The 19,409-nt window shown below is 37.4% G+C and overlaps 1 protein-coding gene across 5 annotated transcripts in view; it reads right to left on the bottom strand.

Annotated features, from left to right (window-relative positions):
* The window catches only part of LMBRD2 (LMBR1 domain containing 2), a 43,262-nt gene that overhangs the window by 4,880 nt on the left and 18,973 nt on the right, over positions 1 to 19,409 (bottom strand). For 2 of the 5 annotated variants that reach the window (XM_028098006.2, XM_028098008.2), the window contains exons 7-17: positions 17,708 to 17,782; positions 16,205 to 16,318; positions 15,657 to 15,840; positions 12,392 to 12,573; positions 11,704 to 11,837; positions 10,267 to 10,372; positions 9,499 to 9,596; positions 5,870 to 5,973; positions 4,446 to 4,492; positions 3,069 to 3,174; positions 512 to 641 (exon numbers count right to left, since the gene is read on the bottom strand). In XM_028098006.2, coding sequence (XP_027953807.1) covers positions 512 to 641; positions 3,069 to 3,174; positions 4,446 to 4,492; positions 5,870 to 5,973; positions 9,499 to 9,596; positions 10,267 to 10,372; positions 11,704 to 11,837; positions 12,392 to 12,573; positions 15,657 to 15,840; positions 16,205 to 16,318; positions 17,708 to 17,782 — 1,280 coding nt within the window. Of the gene's footprint in view, positions 1 to 511; positions 642 to 820; positions 1,064 to 3,068; positions 3,175 to 4,445; positions 4,493 to 5,869; positions 5,974 to 9,498; positions 9,597 to 10,266; positions 10,373 to 11,703; positions 11,838 to 12,391; positions 12,574 to 15,656; positions 15,841 to 16,204; positions 16,319 to 17,707; positions 17,783 to 19,409 lie in introns of those variants that run through there. The other 3 variants (XM_028098007.2, XM_028098010.2, XM_028098011.2) reach the window with 2 other exon arrangements.

Below are 19,409 nucleotides of genomic sequence, written 5' to 3'. Positions count from 1 at the left end.
ACTCTACTGCCAGAGTCCTGGGGTTTGAATGCCTGACTTTGCCATTTGCAAGCTGTGTTACTCTGGGTAAGTTACTAAGCCTCTCTGGATTCAAATCCAATTGGACTGACAACCATAAAATACAGTATTGTTGGTAATGCGCTTAGAATAGTGTCTGACACCCAGTCACGGCTATGTAGCCGTTGCTAAAGATGATTAATTTCATAAATGGGATAATTAGAAATAGGCATATAAACATTGTTAAGATCCTTACTATCCATTTCAATTTTTCTTTCTTATTTAGAATACCACTAGTAGTTTATGGAGATAGCAATTTCAGCTATCCAGCACCACTGGATGCTATAATTTTTAAAATATAAAAGCATTAGCAGGTATAAAAAGTTACCAAGGTTGATTAATATGGTTATTATTAGGAGTAAAGATGAACATTTTCCTTGTGTTTATCTCATCAGGTCGTTATGTTATCAAAATTTCAGAATGCTGAAGCCAAAATGACCCAGCCAGAGCTTACCTTTCTGATTTAGATTCAAGAGGATCATCAGTGAATGTTTCTGCATTAAAGTCCAAAGGTTCTACATCTTGGAGGAGTTCTATTCGGTCCCTTTCAGTCCTGTTATTGGCCCTGGTATATTTGGATGCTGCTGTAAAGGAAGGAAAAAAAATATGTCTACTTTTCTGTTGTCTTTATGGGTTACCGTCTATAGAGTCACAAAAAAAAGTCAAGATTATAAAGGATCTGAATTTTGATTGTGAAGACAATAGTAAGAAAAGATAACTACTTGATTCCTTAAAAATCAGATTAAAATGAGAAATGGTATGATAGAAAATAACAAGGAAAATTTCTCCCTTGCAGCTAGCCTAAGCTCAGAAGCAGGTACAATGCAAAGATTCAAGTAATATGAATCAGAATTAACATTTAACATATGAACTATAAAACTGTTCATTATCAAGTTTCAACTGGTTTCACAGTGAATCCAGGGGCTGCCGTATCTCAGTTCTTGGCTAGAATTTTCTTTAAGGTGTACTCAACTCCAGGTCTTCAAGAAAGGCCTGAGTCTTTTTCCTAGGAGACAAGAGTTTAGGGTAGCTAAGTCCAACAGAAACAAAATGCAAGCCTGGTATTTAGTTTTAAATTTTCTAGTAGCTACATGAAAAAAGTAAAAAGGAACAGGTGAAATTAATTTTAACAGACTTAATCTAGTTCAATATATCTGATATATTATCATTTAAACATGGGGCACCAGCTGCACTGCAAATGCTCAATGGCCACATGTGGGTAATGTGGACCATCTTGGTCAGTACAGATCTACTGCACTAACTCTCCCTTCTCTCTCTGTGGATGGGGTGGGTTTTCTTCATAAACAATCTAAATTTTCACAATGTTCTTCTGAGCAGTCCAATAGCTTCAAAAGAACTTTATGATATAGCTCTTTTTGAAAACTTAAGGTAAGCCAATTTGATCATATCTTACGCTTTTGTCATCCTGGACTCTTTTCTCTCATTCATTCAGCCCTATCTTTTCTCTCATTCATCTTTTCTCTCATTCATTCAGCAAATATTGGTTGCCTCCCACATTCCAGGTTCTCTTCAAGTCATCATCCTAAGGCGTTGTATTTCCTCTTCTCTTCAACATTGTCTCACACTCCCACATCTTTCTACTGTGTCAACTCCTACTCCGCGGTAAGCAAGCTTCCAAATCTTTGTAGAATTCCTCTCTCTTTCCTAGTTTTTTTTTTTTTTTTTGAAGATTTTACTTGAGAGAGAGAGAGGCAGAGCAGGAGAGGGAGAAGCAGGCTCCCCGCTGAACAGAGAGCCCGACCTGGGATCATGATCTGAGCCCGAAGACAGACACTTAACTGGCTGAGCCACCCAGGCGCCTCTCTTTCCCAGCTTTAACTAAACCTTTAGCTCTCTCCCATTTCTTCTACCCTAAATCTCATTCAAACACATCCTTTCCTCCTCATCCCCAGGATCACTGCTTATTTTAGGCCCTCGTTTCTTGATCGCATTACCAACACAGATGTTAAATCGGTTTCTGTGTCCCACTTCTCTGGAAATCATGCCTTACGTTCAAATTTATCTTTTGAAACCAAAAATCTGAACATGTTCCTTTCCTGACTGAAATCTTCACTTGAAAGACTTCACTTCTGAGCCTGGTAATACCTGCTTCCCAACTGTCTCTGCAGCCTCACCTCTTATCAGGCCCCTCATACTTTAGGATCTTATCACAGAAACAAACTTGCATTCTCCCAAAGGTACTCTTCAGTCACTCATTCATCTTTCTGCCTAAAACACCTTCACCTGGCTAAGTACCATTCATTCCCAAATGCTCAGTTACTATTATTTTATCACAGAAATCCTTTCCCAATAAAGAACTCTTTTTCTATCCCGTGAGCTGAGCTCCCTCGGCATCAGGAGTGTCCCCTTCTACTCTCTCAGCATTCCTGCATCTCCCCCTCCCCCAAAGACAAACCTCCTCTGCCATCTACTCTGGTCAGTCCTGGGCAAAAACAGGTTTCTTGCCACCTTCCCAGGGGCAGATGGCAGGGTCAAGGATGTGAGGAGGTATCCTAACTCAACCCACTGGCAAATGTTTTCTACTTGGTATCAGTTCCTCACAAAATTAACTGGCATCCCAAGGATAGGAAATAAACTGCTCTATATCCCTGAATACCTGGGAAAGTATCTGACATATGGGTCAGTCAGGAAAAGGTTATAAAAATGAGTGAATTGCCTACATCGACTAACAGAAAAGTAAAGAACAACATCTAGGTAAATAGTAGAAATCAACACCTGCCTACAACATGCCTGGGATAAGCACTGATATTATTTAGGGTTGTATGATTACAACTCTTCATGCATTGTCCCAATTCTCCATCTCCTATCCGAATGCATACTTGAGTTTCCCTTTCCTTCTATACACTTGAGGGGTGAAAAAGGAAAGACACTGCAGAACCACCTCTACAGTTCTCTAAAAGCATTTTTGAATGGATGTCTTAATTCTCAGTCTCTATGCAAGCAAGCATAAGAAAACAGCTTCTAAGGGAACTAGAAAATAAATGACTTACATCGGGTGGTACTAAGATCTGAGAGGCTTGACTCTTTCGAGTCAACATGAACATTTCTGTTTCTAGTGGAATCTTCTCTACTGTGTCCATAACGTTCTTTCCATTCCTAAGTCAGAAACACAAATAAATATGTCACAAAGGAACGCACAGGCAGAAAGTATTCATCAGTGTCAACAGACTGTATGTATAGAGTAAGAGAATTTAGTGATTTTCATCAGAAATTCCCCAGATAATCAGTATGATTAACATAGTACCATGAAAATTTTCAAAAATATTTTTTCTCGTCTCTACATGATTTTAATAGTCTCCAAACTTTCTTCCAAATCAACACTGATAGACATTTTTGCTAGCTATAATTAACTTTTTCAATTCTTCTGTCTAACAGGCTTAGCTTGACCACATAAAAGTTAAGAGAACTCCCAGTAACTCCTGAGATGTTAAAAGAACTTTCTCCTATGTACACAAACTACACATATCAGAGACCTGAAAAGTCACTTTCGAAAGCAAAATTAGAGCTGTATACAAACATGATTAGATAGCTGTCGTCAAACCATATGAAGCGGGATACTACTCAATCAATTCTTAGAACTGAAAGGAACCTCAGAGGTCACCTTATTCGACCTCCCCTGCACTGTAGGGTTTCATTCTAAAATAGCCATGTCATTGGCTCTCTTATTAGATGACATGGAAGTTTGTATTGTGAGCAGCCCATCACAATTTTGATAAACTGTGGAAGTTAGAAGTTTTCACCGAGAGGTGACATCTATTTCCAGTAACTTCCACTCTCTGGTTCCAATGATGTCTTCTGAAATAAAGAACAAGCCTCCTTTTACATGAACTGTAACATATATGTTACATATATGAAGACAGCTATCATGTCTCCTCCTCTGAGTCTTTATTTCTCCAGTAGTATTCACGTGTTGTAAATTTGTGGTAACCGTGACTAAATTTTCCTAATTTTCTGCTTTTTCACTCTCTAGGGAAGTTTAGTTTGCCTCAGCAAACAGAGGACTGAAGAAAATTGAAGAGGAATTCAATTAATGTCATATTACCAAAAAGCATAACAATTTTAAAGCAATCAAAATGACTTTAATAAGAAGATTGTATGAATTTATTAATTCTTTCACTAAGTACTCACAGAGCACCGACCTTAGGCAAGAAACTGCTAGACACTGGACACAAGTGACTTTTTAGAACAGGTCTGACAAAACACTTAGCATGTACATCTGAAATTATGAAAATTATCTTTTTAAAAAACGCGCCCTATGTCATTTTCCCACTGTTCTTTGGTCTTTAGCCAGTTCTAAATCAGTAAAAATCTTATGATTATTTCATATTAGTCTTTAGGTTAAGCAAATTAATAAGTACTATACTTACTCTTCTTCGATTTTCACCTTCTTCTTGCCTTTGCCTTTTTCTCTTCTCTAGAGACAGAAAAGTGGTCTCAAATTTGGTATAACATGGTTTAATTAGACGTAGAGTAACTGAAGTAAAGGTATCACCTTTACTATGACCAATTTCCTTTAAATTACTACAAAGTCAAAAGTAATAGGTTACTGTTGGAAAGAACCTAAGAGGTCACCTAAGTCCAAAGAAAATACCTTCTGTATTTTTGTTGGAGATGACCTTTAGGCCTTGCCTAAATAGTTTTAGAGGAATAAGTTCTTCCTCATGGTGATCTCAGATTTGTTGGTACCTTCTTTTTCTTTGCCTTACCTTCTAAATTAAGTTGATACTTCTTTCTGCATAAAAGTCCTTTCCCTTATTCTTTTCAGGCTATATACTCAGTGTTTTTTTTCATAAGATACACTCTACAGTCTCATAGTTCTGGCTGTCCTTCTCTAAATACCTCTAACTTATCAGTTCTACTGTTGAAATCTTACCGAGGACTAAATACGATACTCCAGATGAGATCTAATTAACGTAAAAAGCAGTGGAACCATTATTATCAACTAGACCCCACCTTCCTAGGAGAGAACTGGAAGGCTACAACAGCTGCTACTGGAGCCACACAATATTTTGGCTTATATTTAACTAATGATCACACAAAAGCTCCAGACCCACGTAGGGAGAATGTCTAGGAATCAATGTCCCACACTCAAAGTTTTGTTTTCTCTTTTCCCTACCAGCACTCGAACATCAGGAAATTTGATGTATTCAGTGTTGGGATTAGATTCTAGTACAGTGCCATGTATTCTAACAGGTTGTTAATGATCATGGTATTCTCAAAACCAGCCTTGGCTTGAATGATCTCCTGTGCGGTATTAAACTGATGATACTTTCAACTCATGAATTTGGTAGTTGTACTGAGCTTGGCAAATCTGTTTCCAGAAAAACACGAAAATGACTCCAACGCCATCCAAGAGCATTATTTAGTTGAGGACATACTACATTTCTGCTGCAGGATTTCTTAAAGATGGATGAAACCATCTTTTGTTTTCAAATTATTTTTGCTATGAAGGTTGTATGTAGATTTTTAGCTAAAAAACATTAATTTCTTTTTTTATAAGATTTTATTTATTTGATACAGAGAGAGAGAAAGCGCGCACACAAGCAGGGGGAGGAACAGAGGGAGAGAAGCAGGCTTTCCATTGAACAGGGAGCCCAATATGGGGCTCAATCCCAGGACCCCAGGATCATGACCTGAGCTGAAGGCAGATGTTTAATCAACTGAGCCACCCAGGCGCCCCAAAAACATTCATTTCTGAAGACAAACTAAAAATTACAAATTATACAAACACTAATTTTGTATTTTGAGGCTTAGTACTTTCCTTTCATTTATTTTAAAAGACAAATCTTACCTCGTCTGATTAACTCTTTTCCTTCATCAACCAAGTCTGATGTCATATCATTATCTCCCATGAACTGCTGGAAACCAAGTAGATTCAAACAACGAGTTCCCAAACTAATAAAAGTAGATTTTAAAAAAGACAACCATTATTTCTCATTGTAAATGTTTAGATAAACTGTTCTTTAGTATTGTCACCCCAAAGAAGCCTATGTTTTATTATTAGTTATCACAGCAAGTTATGTAGTTATACTTGTCTTTAAGAAGGACTTATTTCTCTTTCTAAGAAGTTTATATAGCCAGTACTCCACTGACATGGTATTCATTATACCCAGATTTCTTACAAAAATAAATTGAGTTGGGCCATTAGTATACCTTCAGAAAATTATTATGTAATACAAAACAGTGGCTGCAATACAAATGCAATTTATTCTTTTCTTATAATCAAACAATTTTAATGCTGAAAATACACACACAACCAATATTCCCAAGTGTAAAATAACCTGGTTTAGAAAATCTTAATTATGCAAATTGATTTTCATGTTCAATTTTTTCAATAACTTGAGAGTCAATTCCATTTAAATAGCTTTAATTATACACTCAGAATTTATTACTATATCTTATCTGAGGGCTATTATTTTATCTTATTTGGTATTTACTTTAAACCTCACTATTGTATAGGACAAGAATACTCTGAAAATATGATACACGAGGAAAGAAGCCATGGATGGATAGGCAGGATTAATATTTATATTTGTTAAGATCCTACTATATACATCAGCAAATTTACAGATAATCTCTTATTTTATTCTAACTGTAATCCTCAAGAAATAATCACTTTACAGATAAGGAAACAGAGGCTCAAGGGGTTAAATACTTTGCTAATCATCATTTAGAAGTTTTAGAGCTGGGATTTAAATCCAAAACAAAGACCAAGCTCTTTTCATTGCCTTTGTTTTCAGACTTTTTCACTGATGTACTCCTAATGGCATAAGCCTAAACACATACATGGAGCAAGAGGGGGAGAGAGGAAGAAGGAGAAAGCAGGGAATGAATATGTGTGTGTGTCGGGGGGGGGCAGGGATTCAGGCGTATGCACGCTGGGAGGAAAGAAAAACAGTAGAACAGCTACAAGAAAGTGAAGGTCTTCCATTTTACATGACCGATATGCAAAAACTCTGACTGTAAATCTGATGATGTGTAAAAAATCATAATATATCTCCTTGCTTTAATATACCATTTACCATTGAGCAAAATTGGGGTTTTGGGTAGATGGTCATGCTAATTCAGTGACTTTAAATAATTCCCTTACTATTTTCATATCCTTGTGGGAATACAATACCCCAGGAAGAGAAGCCCCAAACCAGATCCTTGTTTCTGGGAAGGTCATAGCTTTCTCTAAAGTGTCAGGAAACAGCCTTACACTCTAGGCAGTTAAGTCTGAATATTAACTCTGGGGATGGCTGCTAACATGGAAATTAGTAGGGCACCTGGGTGGCTCAGTAGGTTAAGCATCCAACTGACTCTTGATTTCAGCTCAGGTCATGATCACAGGGTGGTGGGATGGAGCCCTTTGTTGGGCTCCGCACTCAGCGGGGAGTCTGCTTGAGATTCTCTCTCTCCACCCTACCCCCCTCTGTGAGTGCTCTGTCTCTCTCTCTCTCTAAAAAAATGAATAAATAAATCTTAAAAAAACAAAACTAAAACACAGGAACTGACTAATTATGGCAGCATTTCAAAAGAAAATGGATCTATGAAGCAATACACCATGAAAATGTCACTAAGGCATTGCTTCATACATCTCTATAATAGAATATCTATTTTGAGAGATAATTTGAAATTTAAAGAATCTGGCCTGCCTTTTCCTAAAAAAAACTGGCACTCAAATTTTATCCCATTTAACTCTAAAACAAAACCTTTAATGAATAATTTTCCTTTTAGACATCATAATTCTTTATATTTAAGATTTTATAGTTGATAAAGCACTATCTCACCCATCTATTCCTTGATCCATATAACAATCGGTAGCAAGAGATGCTCATCTTGCAAACATAACTACTAACGTGTGAAGACCTAAGTCACACATTACAAGCTCTTAATGTTTCATTAATAGTTTTATAAACTTTTTTTTTAAAGATTTTATTTATTTATCTGACAGAGAGAGACGGGGAGAGAGGGAACACAAGCAGGGGGAGTAGGAGAAGGAGAAGCAGGCTTCCCACTGAGCAGAGAGCCGGAGCGGGGCTTGATCCCAGCACCCTGGGACCATGACCTGAGCTGAAGGCAGATGCTTAACAACTGAGCCACCCAGGTGCCCCAATAGTTTTATAAACTTTTAAAATAAATAAGCATATAATCAAAACTAAGTTTTGTACAGGCAAAGTATGGTCTCTTCCTTTACTACATCATTTTCACAATGATGACACATTTTCACAAACCTACTGTTGTTTCTACCTTCAGAAAAACACTTGAAAGTTAGATTTACTATCAGTTCACATTTACAGTTTTATTTTAAAATACAATTTTTTATTTTACCTATGAGAAGGTAAAAAGAAATGTTTTAAAACATTCGAGAGAATTTATTTCAAACAATACTTGTGTGTTTACTCAATACCTTCTTAATAAGTACACACATATTATTTGTAATAACTATAATAACGGTATTGCAAGATTTAAATGAAAAGTGGTTGGGTGAAATGTTTTCATCAGAAAAGCAAACTGATTAACATCAATAAATATATATTTTAAGGGCATCTGGGTGGCTCAGTTGGTTAAGTGTCTGACTCTTGGTTTCATTCAGTTCAGGTTGTGATCTCATGGGTCGTGGGATCGAGTCCTGCCTCAGGCTCCACACTGCGTGGAGTCCTCTTGGGATTCTCTCTCTCCTCTCCCTCTGCCCCTCCTACTCACACATGCTTGCATGCTCTCTCTCGCAAATAAATAAATCAATAAATAAATCTTTAAAAATAAATAAATATTTTTTTAAGAGCGGTCTTTTTGGTATGTCACAGAGCACTTACGCAGTCAGCAAAGACCGCAGACCTAGTACAGGAGGAGGGCACCTGACATGTACAAGTAGGGAAGACAAGGTGCTAGAAAGCCAAGCACATCTGTCTTTACCTCCTTTTGAGTGGTACCCTAGCCAAGATTCAATCACTTTTTTCTAATCCTATAAAAAATAGTAGCCCGTGTCCTTTCCAGCCTTAAATGTACTGCCTAATTACAATTGCTCCTCATCTGATGTTTTGTGCTGGTGAAGGTCTGAGGCCTCTAGAAACCTGGCAATGATTGTGGGGAAAGCTCTAAGGCTCATTTATGTTACTGGCTAAAAGATGGGCATGGGGGTATTTTATAAGCTACACTGCCTGTCAGTGTTGAAGGCTGGGACTTAGAGTTAACATTCTGTAATCAATCCTATCACTTTGTAGCCTAAATACTTGTAAAAGCATGACTGTACTTCTCTTTTCTTAAAAGTACCTTCAGAGGGAGAGCCTGACCTCATCACTTAAGCAAATCCTTTAAACTACCCCCAGTTCCCCCAAAGCCACAATAAAACAAACAACCAAAACCTAACCAGTAAATATTTAAAAGAGCAGACTGGACAAAAGTTAGAGGAAAAATAATTGATGTTACAATTCTTACCTAAAGTAAGTAGCAATGCAGAGAATTACCACCAACATAGGATAATATATATAGAATCCATCTGCAATAAAGGATAAAACTTTCATGGAACCCATAATCTAAAGAGCAAAAAAAAAAAAAAAAAAGTTAAATTAGTACAGTTCTATATTTTCTATATTCCTTTCCACCATTGGAAAATTCACTCATAACCAACCATATTAACAAATTTGGACTTTTTGAAAAGTAGAAATAAAGCACTAAATGGATTTATTTTTAAGTTCTCATCACAAGGAAAAAATACTTGTAAGTACGTGAGGTGATGGATGTTAACTAAAGATACCGTGACAGTCATTTCAAGATGTATACATACATAAAATCATTGTGTTGTACACCTTAAACTAATACAATGTTATATGTCAATTATGTCTGAATTTGCTTATTTATTAAGGCTTTCACCTAAAGAAAATTAATATTTTGTAAATATTACTGAAAATTATCATGTCCATGAGGATTATAAATATAAAAGCTAATAATGAGGTCTATTGATATTGCTCAGCTGCACAACCTATGTGAACCAAAAAACTTTTTACAGTAGAAGAGAGTAAAGTAATTTTTATCCAGCCATTAGTAATTACATATACAACCTTTAAAAAAGAAAGTTTGATATTAAAAAAAAAAAAGATCCTAAAAACGCTACAGAACTTTTCTGCTGGCATTAAAAGAAATCCCACAATAATACATCTCACAGAGACAATGAATCTAAAAAAACTGTGCTCCAACCATACTTACAGATGTATAAGCAGTTGGCTGTGTATTCTGGTGAGAGATGGATGAATCCATATGTGTCAAACCCAAGAAATTAAGACATAAAGGAGGAGTCAAACGGCAAAATAACCTGTAATAAACATTTATAAACAGAATATGTAAAAAATATGGTAGCAAAACGCATTTTATTATTTTCATCTATTTGTATTGCATTTATCTTGAATTCTTAATGTGAACTGTCCTTACTTGAGAGACATTCAGAAAATCCTATTAATTGCATCTCCCTAAAACAACACCTACAGGGCAAAACTCCAGCCTCAGGCTGCCTGCTTTGGTGGTGTCTGCCACTGCTTTAGCCTAAGAATTTGTGGAGTGCCTGTGTATACACTTCCTCAAAGTCTACCATCTGTGTAACCTGTCTCAGTACGGCAAGGATGGCAATATCCTCAAGGGGAGCTGTACTCACTACATAAAAGACCTGAAGTTGTATTGAAGTATGTCACTCTGACAAGTTCGGGTATAAAGAACTGCCTAAGCTCAGTTCTGTCCAGCTCAAAAGAGACCCTCACAGAACCAGAGCTGGAGGATACGGGGAGAGGAAAATGAAAGGAGGATGTGAACACAAAGAGGCAACATGAGGAGTTATTTTGTGTGATCAAACAATTCCGTATCTTGACTGTAGTGGTGGTTCCATGAATCTACGCACGCACCCACGCACGCACAAATGAAGGATAAAAATGGTGAGAACTAAATAAGGTCTATCATCTAATTAACAGTAATATATCAATGTTGAATTCCTGGTTTTGATACTATACAACAGCTATATAAACGTCTCCCTTCGGGGAAGCTGGGGGAAGGCCAACAGGACTCTTTGTACTACACTCACAACTACCTATGACTCTACAATTATTTGGAGGAAAACTGGCAAAAGAAAGAAGTCTTAAAGATGCTTCAGATACGGATTCCTCTGTGAACTTCCCTAAGTCCACCCCTTATAAATACCCAATATGACTATTTAACAATAGGGACAAATAATAGCCCAAGCTAGAGCTGTCGCTCTAAACTCTTGCTAAATCTCTTAGCAAAGATTCTTCTTGTTCGTTTTCTTAAGCCCTTCACGATGCAGTCTGATGCCATGGAATCTCAGAACTCTCTAGGTCTGACTTAGCCTCTAAACTCTCAAATGGCCCTAGTATTTACTCACCTATTTACTGAATCTCTGAATTGTAAATCCAGGCTGCCTGTCTTTGCCTCCCTAACCTAGTAAACCTACTGTAACTTTAAACTTCAAGCAGGATTCAGCTAGCAATCAAACATCTAACTCACACTTAAACCTGATCAATGAGCTCACATAAATACGGGGGTGAGTGGAACACCCATAAAGGACAAGCAGTAAATGAGAGATCCATAGAATGCACGCAATGGAGGCAGTCCCGTGTTTGTAAACACCCTTCTACTCACATGCCACTGAACAGAAGGCTGTACGCATCAGTCTGGTGATGTGAGGCCAAGTAATAGTAGTTGAACACACGGATCCTGAACACAGTAGAGTAAACGCAGATGCTGAGAAAGAAGATGGAAAGGAAGCAAGCAATCTGAAAAACAAGCAAAACCAATTGAAGACGAATGGACCTGAGCACTTTACATACATTTGTGAGCATCATCCTTTATTTCTGGCTAACATTTATCGATGTTCTAAAATTTAAACACGGGAACAGTTTTTCTTAACCATTTACGCAAATGAATTTATGGAAAAAAAATCTACATCTTAACCAGTTCAACATCCTGTCGTCCATGGGTTTCAAATCTACCTCCTGAAGTGAGCCCGTTCTCCCACTCCCTTGGCAACTCTCCACATGAAGACTCTTTAAGTTATGTGGCTTCATATGTTTATGCCAATAAACAGGCTCAATGTATTCTTGTAAAAGAATTCTGTACTATTTGGCACCTTGTCATCTCTCCTCAAACACAGCTCTTAGTTTTTATAGTCTGGGCAAATGGATGAAGCTCATTTTTGAAAATCTGAATAGTAACACTGCGGGGCACTTCCATGCTCTCCTCATTACTAGAATATATAAAGAAAAAAACAACAGTTGACAGCTATACTATGAACTGACACACATTTATGACAGATACAAAATAAACTGACCTCGATATAAATATAATTGTAAGTTTTTTCAGCCAGCTGTATGAAGACTGCAAAGAGGGATAAGACAGGTGTAGTACTAAAGAATGTGCATTCTGACCACACAACAATCACAGAGAAGACAGACAAAACCATGGCAAGTATCCTATAAAACCATGGTCGCAAGAGACATTCCCAGTACCATTCTGGAAGATAAAAGAAAAAGGTGATTAGGAAAACCATAAAGGAGCAACAGGGTATTTACATTGTTCCAAAATATCTCCGTACAAGATACATAACTGCAAAGAGGAAAAGAGTAAGTTCACAGTGCAGGAACCAGGCAGATCTCCTCCTCACCAAATAAGCACCAGGAACGGGATAAACTGACATCATGTGCCTCCTGCCACGGAGCACCGAGAATACAGTATCACTGTGGCAGTATTCCCACCAAAAATGCAAAACCTGCATCTAACATGAGGAAATACCACACTCAAATTTGGGGACACCCAATAAAAAACAGGCCAAGTGTCTCTGAAAACATCAATGTCATAAAACAGAAAGAGAGGCTGAGAAATTGGTCCAGATGAAAGGAAACTAAGGGGACATGAGCCCAAATGCAATGCATGATCTGGGATTTTTAACAAAGAATATTTTGGGACAATTTACAAAACCTGATGAAGGTCTTATAGATAACAGTTCTGTACCAAAGTTCATTTCCTGATTTTGGTCATTGTATTTGGTTATATGGGAAAATGTATTTATTTTTAGAAAATATACGCTGAAACATTTAGGAGCAAAAAGTCATCAAGTCGGGATTCAATTCTGAAAAGATTAAGGAAAAATACGTATACAGAGAGAAAGATAAAGCAGATGAATATGGTAAACCATTAACATGTGGAGAATCTGGGTGAAGGATATACAAGAATTCTTTGTACTATTCTGGCAACTTTCAGTTAAGTCTGACTTTAGGTAAAAAATAGAAGTTAAAAAAAAAAAAAAAAAGCTGCCCAAATTGAAAAGGCTGTATTTTCACTTCATTCACTGAGGTGTTGAGCTCTTGGCTCACACTCTAAATCTTTCAACCTTACTCTCAGCACAATTCCTGGTGAGTTCAAGGTCCACACTGGTGATCCTTTTTTCAGTACCCTAGGGCCTTTCACTTCCTGGCCCTCCTCTCCTCCTGTGATCTCATCCTTCACCCCACCTTCACAACTCATTCCCACCACCATCCCTAAACCTCTTACTGCCAGTAACTCCTTTTAATCTCATTACAGTGGCCCTGTTTCCAAGCAATATCTTCACCTAATATTCCGATTCCACTGACTGACCTTACCTGAACCAATGATCCATTCTTTCTACCGCCTTTGTACTGCCACTTTACATCCTGGTATCCTATTGCTTTCTTCACCAGCTCCGATTCCATGGTCTTTACTCTCCAACATCCCAATTTCTTTGCCCTCTCTTGCTTTCCTGCCCTTGCTAAGAGAAACCACAGCCTGGCTTGATCCTACTCTCCAGCTGCTCTGAACCTGCACCCATGGAGCTGCATGCTGCAGAAGTGACACACACACCTTTGCTGACTGGTCTCACTCTATAAATTTTTAATCCCCAGCTTCAGGTGGACCCTGAGCACTGCCTGGCTAGCCCACTACAGTTCACCAATCTTCTCCCATGCCTTTTCTCTTTAGCAACTATTTTGTACCTTTTCTTCTTTCTTCAAATCTCCAAAATTTCTTCCCTTACACTTACTCCCAGCATTTCACCGAGAAGCTGGCAGAAGGGAACCTCCCCAAGTTCCCACGACTACCCCTTCTTACTTCCTCCAGTGCATTTGTGCCTTACTTCCTAAGGGCATTCTCTCTGTGCTGTTCACTATTTCCCATCACATCGCTCCTCCTCATGAACACCATCCCAGCCATTCTCTTCTCTCATTACATTTCCTCTAAGGTATCATTCCCAAATTACATGCTATAATTGGTCTTGACTCTGCCATCCTCCTTCAGCTACTACATCTTTTCTCTACTCCCTTTGATAAGGATAACATTTTGAGAGTTTCTATTCCCTGCTTCTAATTGCTTTTTAAATTCCAACTGGGCTTTCCCATCCCCTCAACCTCCACCTTACTTCTCTGAAATCCAATGGTCAAGGCTTCATGTGCATGACACTAGACCAATCTACAACATCTGGAAAGGTACTTTACATATCCCTTTCCTCAAAACACCTTACCATCCTGCTTTTCTTCCTACTTCACTGGCCACTCCCCTTTTAGCCTTTTCCTGGTACCTCCCCATCAAGCTGAAGTCTGCCTTCTGAAGTGCCTCGGGCTTGGTCCTCAGACTTTGTCTCCCCTTTCCCAATCACTTCTTTGTTGATTTTGTTCTGACCCAGGGCCCACTGATACACTGATGATGCCCTGATTTACACTTGTAGACCAGACTTCTCTCCTGAACTCCCACTTCTACATACTCAGCACCTTCTTCAAACCTTTATGTGTACATTGCCTATTTTCCTCACTCCATAAAGAGGCACTTGTCTTTACATTTATTGACATATACCAAGCACCCAACAACAGATAGCAATTTTTCTCAAAATTGCTCAAATATTTGTTGAATGAATGAAAACCAGTATTTCTTTTATTTAATTAGAAAAGATCTCTGCTGAAGAAGTTTTACGAGATATTTTATGGCCATATGTCTTCGTACTCAAGACCAAACATGAGAAAGAGAATCAAGGTGAACATAATTGTTTATTTAGATAAATAAGGTAAATGGAAGTTTTAATATGATGACACTTTGACATGTTTTCATTAAGTTCTTCATACTAAATCTGATAACGTTTGACGAGAGTGTCATAAATCATCATTAAAGAAAATGAAATAATTATGACTACTTAGTGTCAGTCTTGTAAATAGACCAAGAGATGTAAATAATCAAAGACGCCTTTTAGGGGAATATTTTAGTAGTATGTCAAGACTGAAGAAGGGACCCAAGCTTGTGATGTAAAACTGCTTAAAATTCTCATTATTTTAAGTAGGTATTATGAATACATAATATGCCTGATGTATTGCATATATTTTTGCATAGGATTTTGATTAATTGTGAAGTAACAGTGGAAACTGATAGATTATCTGTTATATGATCAGTAAAATAGTTTATCAGATATATAATATCACCACATGGTAGACATCAAATGGTACAAATACAATTCAACTCTGCACTGGTGAAATTATATACTTTTTTCCTTTAGAAAAATTATCACTAAATTTTGAAATTTATGTCAAATTACATACCAACTGTAGGATTATAAAAATATTGGATAAATTTATTTTCTGGCTCTGGTGACTGAAAGGTGTGAACAAACTGACGAGTGGCACTAGTTTCATTTTTTGCTACATCTTCTAGATAAAACGCTTGCTCCAAAAGAATCCGCCACTGTACTTGAGTTCGACGGTGCCTCTGAACTGAATAAATCACCTAAAAAAGAGAATGGGGGTTGTATCTGTCAGTGTTCTGATCCAATAGTGTTTCATCTTCCTGCTAAATAGTATGCTTTGGTTATCAAACAGTGGGGAAGTGTTAGTGGCATTTGCTGGGTTGGGCCAAGGATGTTAATATTCTATGATATATGTAACAATTTGGCTCAGTGGGTAATTCTCCCTCCTCAAATACCAAGAGTAGCCCGTTGAGAAACACACAGTTAAAACACTTCAAAGAATAATGCACAGGATCAAAGAAAGTTTCAAATACACATTCACTCCAAATTCCCTTTTTATGGACAGTAATTATAAATCTAACCAAAATCATCAGTAAGTAAAAAAGCTATTATTAATGAAGTTACCTGCTTATGTAGTTTTACCAGACTTTTTTCACTTGGGTAGGTATTATGTTTTTCATCAAAATCTTCATAATCATCCATGTTCCTACCCATTTTTTCCTGATACTCTGTAGGGCACTAAAAGGGACAAGTAGATTTTTTAAAAAATCTCATTTGCAAAAAAATTAAAATTTTATTTTTATTACAAAATCTTCCATTCTTGGGCATATCTAATTTTCTCAAAAACATCTTCTTCCTTTATTGGCATCTCTAAACAGTTGGATTTTTAGTTGCTGACATTTTCTTCAAAATGTTTTAGATGTACTGAGTGCCTTCATACCCCTATTAATATTAACCTTTATGATCAGATATACTAGCTGTGGTGGGGAAGGGAGCTAACCTATATGAAGCAACTAGTATTTGAGAGGATTAAGCTATGCAGGCACCTGACAAAACTGTCAATTATTTTCCTAGCTAAAAATGAAGAATCACAACAAATCCAAGATGTTGAATTTTTAAAAGGCGTGGTACAGAAAAACAAACACATACGTGATTTGGAGTCATCTGCCCTATTAATTATTCCTTACTTACCTGAACTTGGGCAAGTTACTTAACCTCCCCAAATAGGTCTCAAAAGGTAGCAATGTAAGAGAAATGATTAGAGAACTGATTCTCACGACCATCATCTTAGCTGAAGGGAACACTAGCTAATAATCAGAATAATAGATTTAAAATAGAGGAAAAGAAATAGTTCAGTGGTTCTATGGTTGCAAAGACAATGACCGAGCAGCTCATTTTTGGAATAATCATTTTAGAAGTATATGAATACCCCTAATTCAATCTTAATGCAGCAAAACCTTAATTGTATGGCTTCTTGTCTGTGTTAAATATCTCATAGGGTCATTCATTTTACGATGTACTTCATATACCATAAACTGACATGTAGGAAGTGAGTAAAAGAGATTATTGGGACCCTAGTTTATTAAGGAGATAGGTCTGTAGAGGCCACATTCAATGACACTTAGAAACTGTGACGGTCCATCTCCATCGCTGCGCCATAGCAATGATTATACATTATTTAACATAACCTCTACATCCACATTTCAATGAAAAATATTGCCAATAATTAAATGTCAAACTTGTAATAACAACTGAACAAATTCTATGTGCAGATTACTACTGGTTTATGGTTAATATTTCCATGAAAATGGAAAGGAGATGGGAAGACCTCAGTCATAGGCTGTTCTCATATTTTTATTACAAAATTCTGTTCTAAAAATGTATATGTCAAAAGAAAAAAGATGAGGATATGCTTACCTTTTTTTTTAAAAGATTTTATTTATTTATTTGAGAGAGAGAGAATGAGAGATAGAAAGCACGAGAGGGAAGAGGATCAGAGGGAGAAGCAGACTCCCTGCTGAGCTGGGAGCCCGATGTGGGACTCGATCCCGGGACTCCAGGATCATGACCTGAGCCAAAGGCAGTCGCTCAACCAACTGAGCCACCCAGGCGCCCATGATTAATTACCTTTTTAAGTATTGTATCAACACATTTTCTCAATGGGTGGTTATACTTGATGCTTTCATTCACTTTACGAACCTCCTATAAAAACAGTAAGAGGAATAAAAATATTTCCATTTCTGTACATCATACATGTCAAATGAGACTGTTCTAGGTACTATATATGTTCTCACAAGTTTAATTTCAACCCAAACTACTCAGCATATACATGAAGCTCCATTCACTGAATAAAAGTTCTTAAGAACATAAGTAAAAAATACATAGTGCTAGAATAGCAATGCCTATACCCTCAGGTTTTTTACTACTTTCTAAGATTTATTCTCTTATCATTTGCTTACTTGGTACACAAAGATGAGTAAGCATTATAGAAAAGTCATGAAGGATCAGACAAACTGTGATGCTGTGGTCCTCCACCCTGCTCAGGAAGCTCAATTATCTCATTATCTAAAATACGGTGAAGAAACTGGAGGAAGCAACAGGCAGCAAGCAACACAAAGCACCTACTCCTTTCCAATGGGAGAATCCTCTATAGCAGTCCCAACTACTGACTCATTCCACATTTGTTTATTAAGAGCACACTAGATGCCAGCACTGTGCTAGGTGGAAAGTCACCACAATCCATACTGGAGGGTGTGGTAGGAAGACAGGATGTTATAGGACTTTAAAGATTGTGGGCTGGTGGTGAGGTAAGAAGCAATTTAGTGAGTATGAAAGGTATAAAGGGGTTTGGGAAGGGAATCTTTAGAACCAGTAGTTCCCAAAGAACAATATTCTATAATACTAATGAAATTTTTTAAAAGTTGGAACCACCGTTCTAGGCAAAAGCAACGGCATGTCCAAGGGCTGGGAAGCAAGAGAACCGACCAGGGTATTAAAAAGAACATTCTGATTGTAGAGGAGAGAATGGCCCTAAGGGATACAAAACTGGAGTCAGGGAAACCATCTGGCATATAGACAAAATTATGGAAAAAATACTTATATGACAAAAAAAATCCACTTCCCTTAATATATGGAGAGTGCTTACAAATCAAGCGAAAATTGGGAAGACACATAAGAAATACTATTAGTCGATAAATGTCTGGAAAGAGAGTCAAGCTCACTAAAAACAATTACAAATTTTAAAAATAAGAACAATTTTCTGGCAAAATTATATAACCTCTTTGAAAGGTAAATTAGCAATACCCATCAAAATTCAAAATACGTAGACCTTATGAATAATTTGTAGACAGCAGACATTGCTCCTGTCAGGAGCTTAGCTTCGTGAGAAAAACAGACATTACTCAAGAAGAAATGGTATGGAAAGTGCTGTGTAATCTAGTGTGGGAGGCCTTCTGATAAACTGATGATTTAAGCTGGAGATAAAAAGCATGAGTAGGAGTAAGGTCAGCCAACCAAAGGCGGGGGCAAGAATATTCCAAAGAGAGGGGCAGCCTGTCCGAAGGCTCCAAGCAGAAGTGCACAAGGAGTTTCAAGGAACTGAAAGAAGTACAGTGTGACCAAGGGGAGAAAGAGAGTAAGCGCCTGAGCAGCACTTGATCAGGCTGAAGAAAAGCAAAGCACTCCAGAAGGCCTTAGAGTAAGTTTATCTGAGGTCAGTGAGTGAGGCCTAAATATGGGAGTAACAGGATAACATTTGGGTTTTCTTTAAAAGACGCTTGAATCATCACTGCATTACAGTTTTCTCTTATGAAATTGCCTTCCAGTTTTG

The sequence above is a fragment of the Eumetopias jubatus genome, unplaced genomic scaffold (genome assembly GCF_037043125.1).
Source record: "Eumetopias jubatus isolate StellerSeaLion01/CBP00866 unplaced genomic scaffold, mEumJub1_p1.0 scaffold_5, whole genome shotgun sequence".
NCBI classification, from domain to species: domain Eukaryota; kingdom Metazoa; phylum Chordata; class Mammalia; order Carnivora; family Otariidae; genus Eumetopias; species Eumetopias jubatus.
This window is presented reverse-complemented; position numbering and strand designations above follow the sequence as displayed.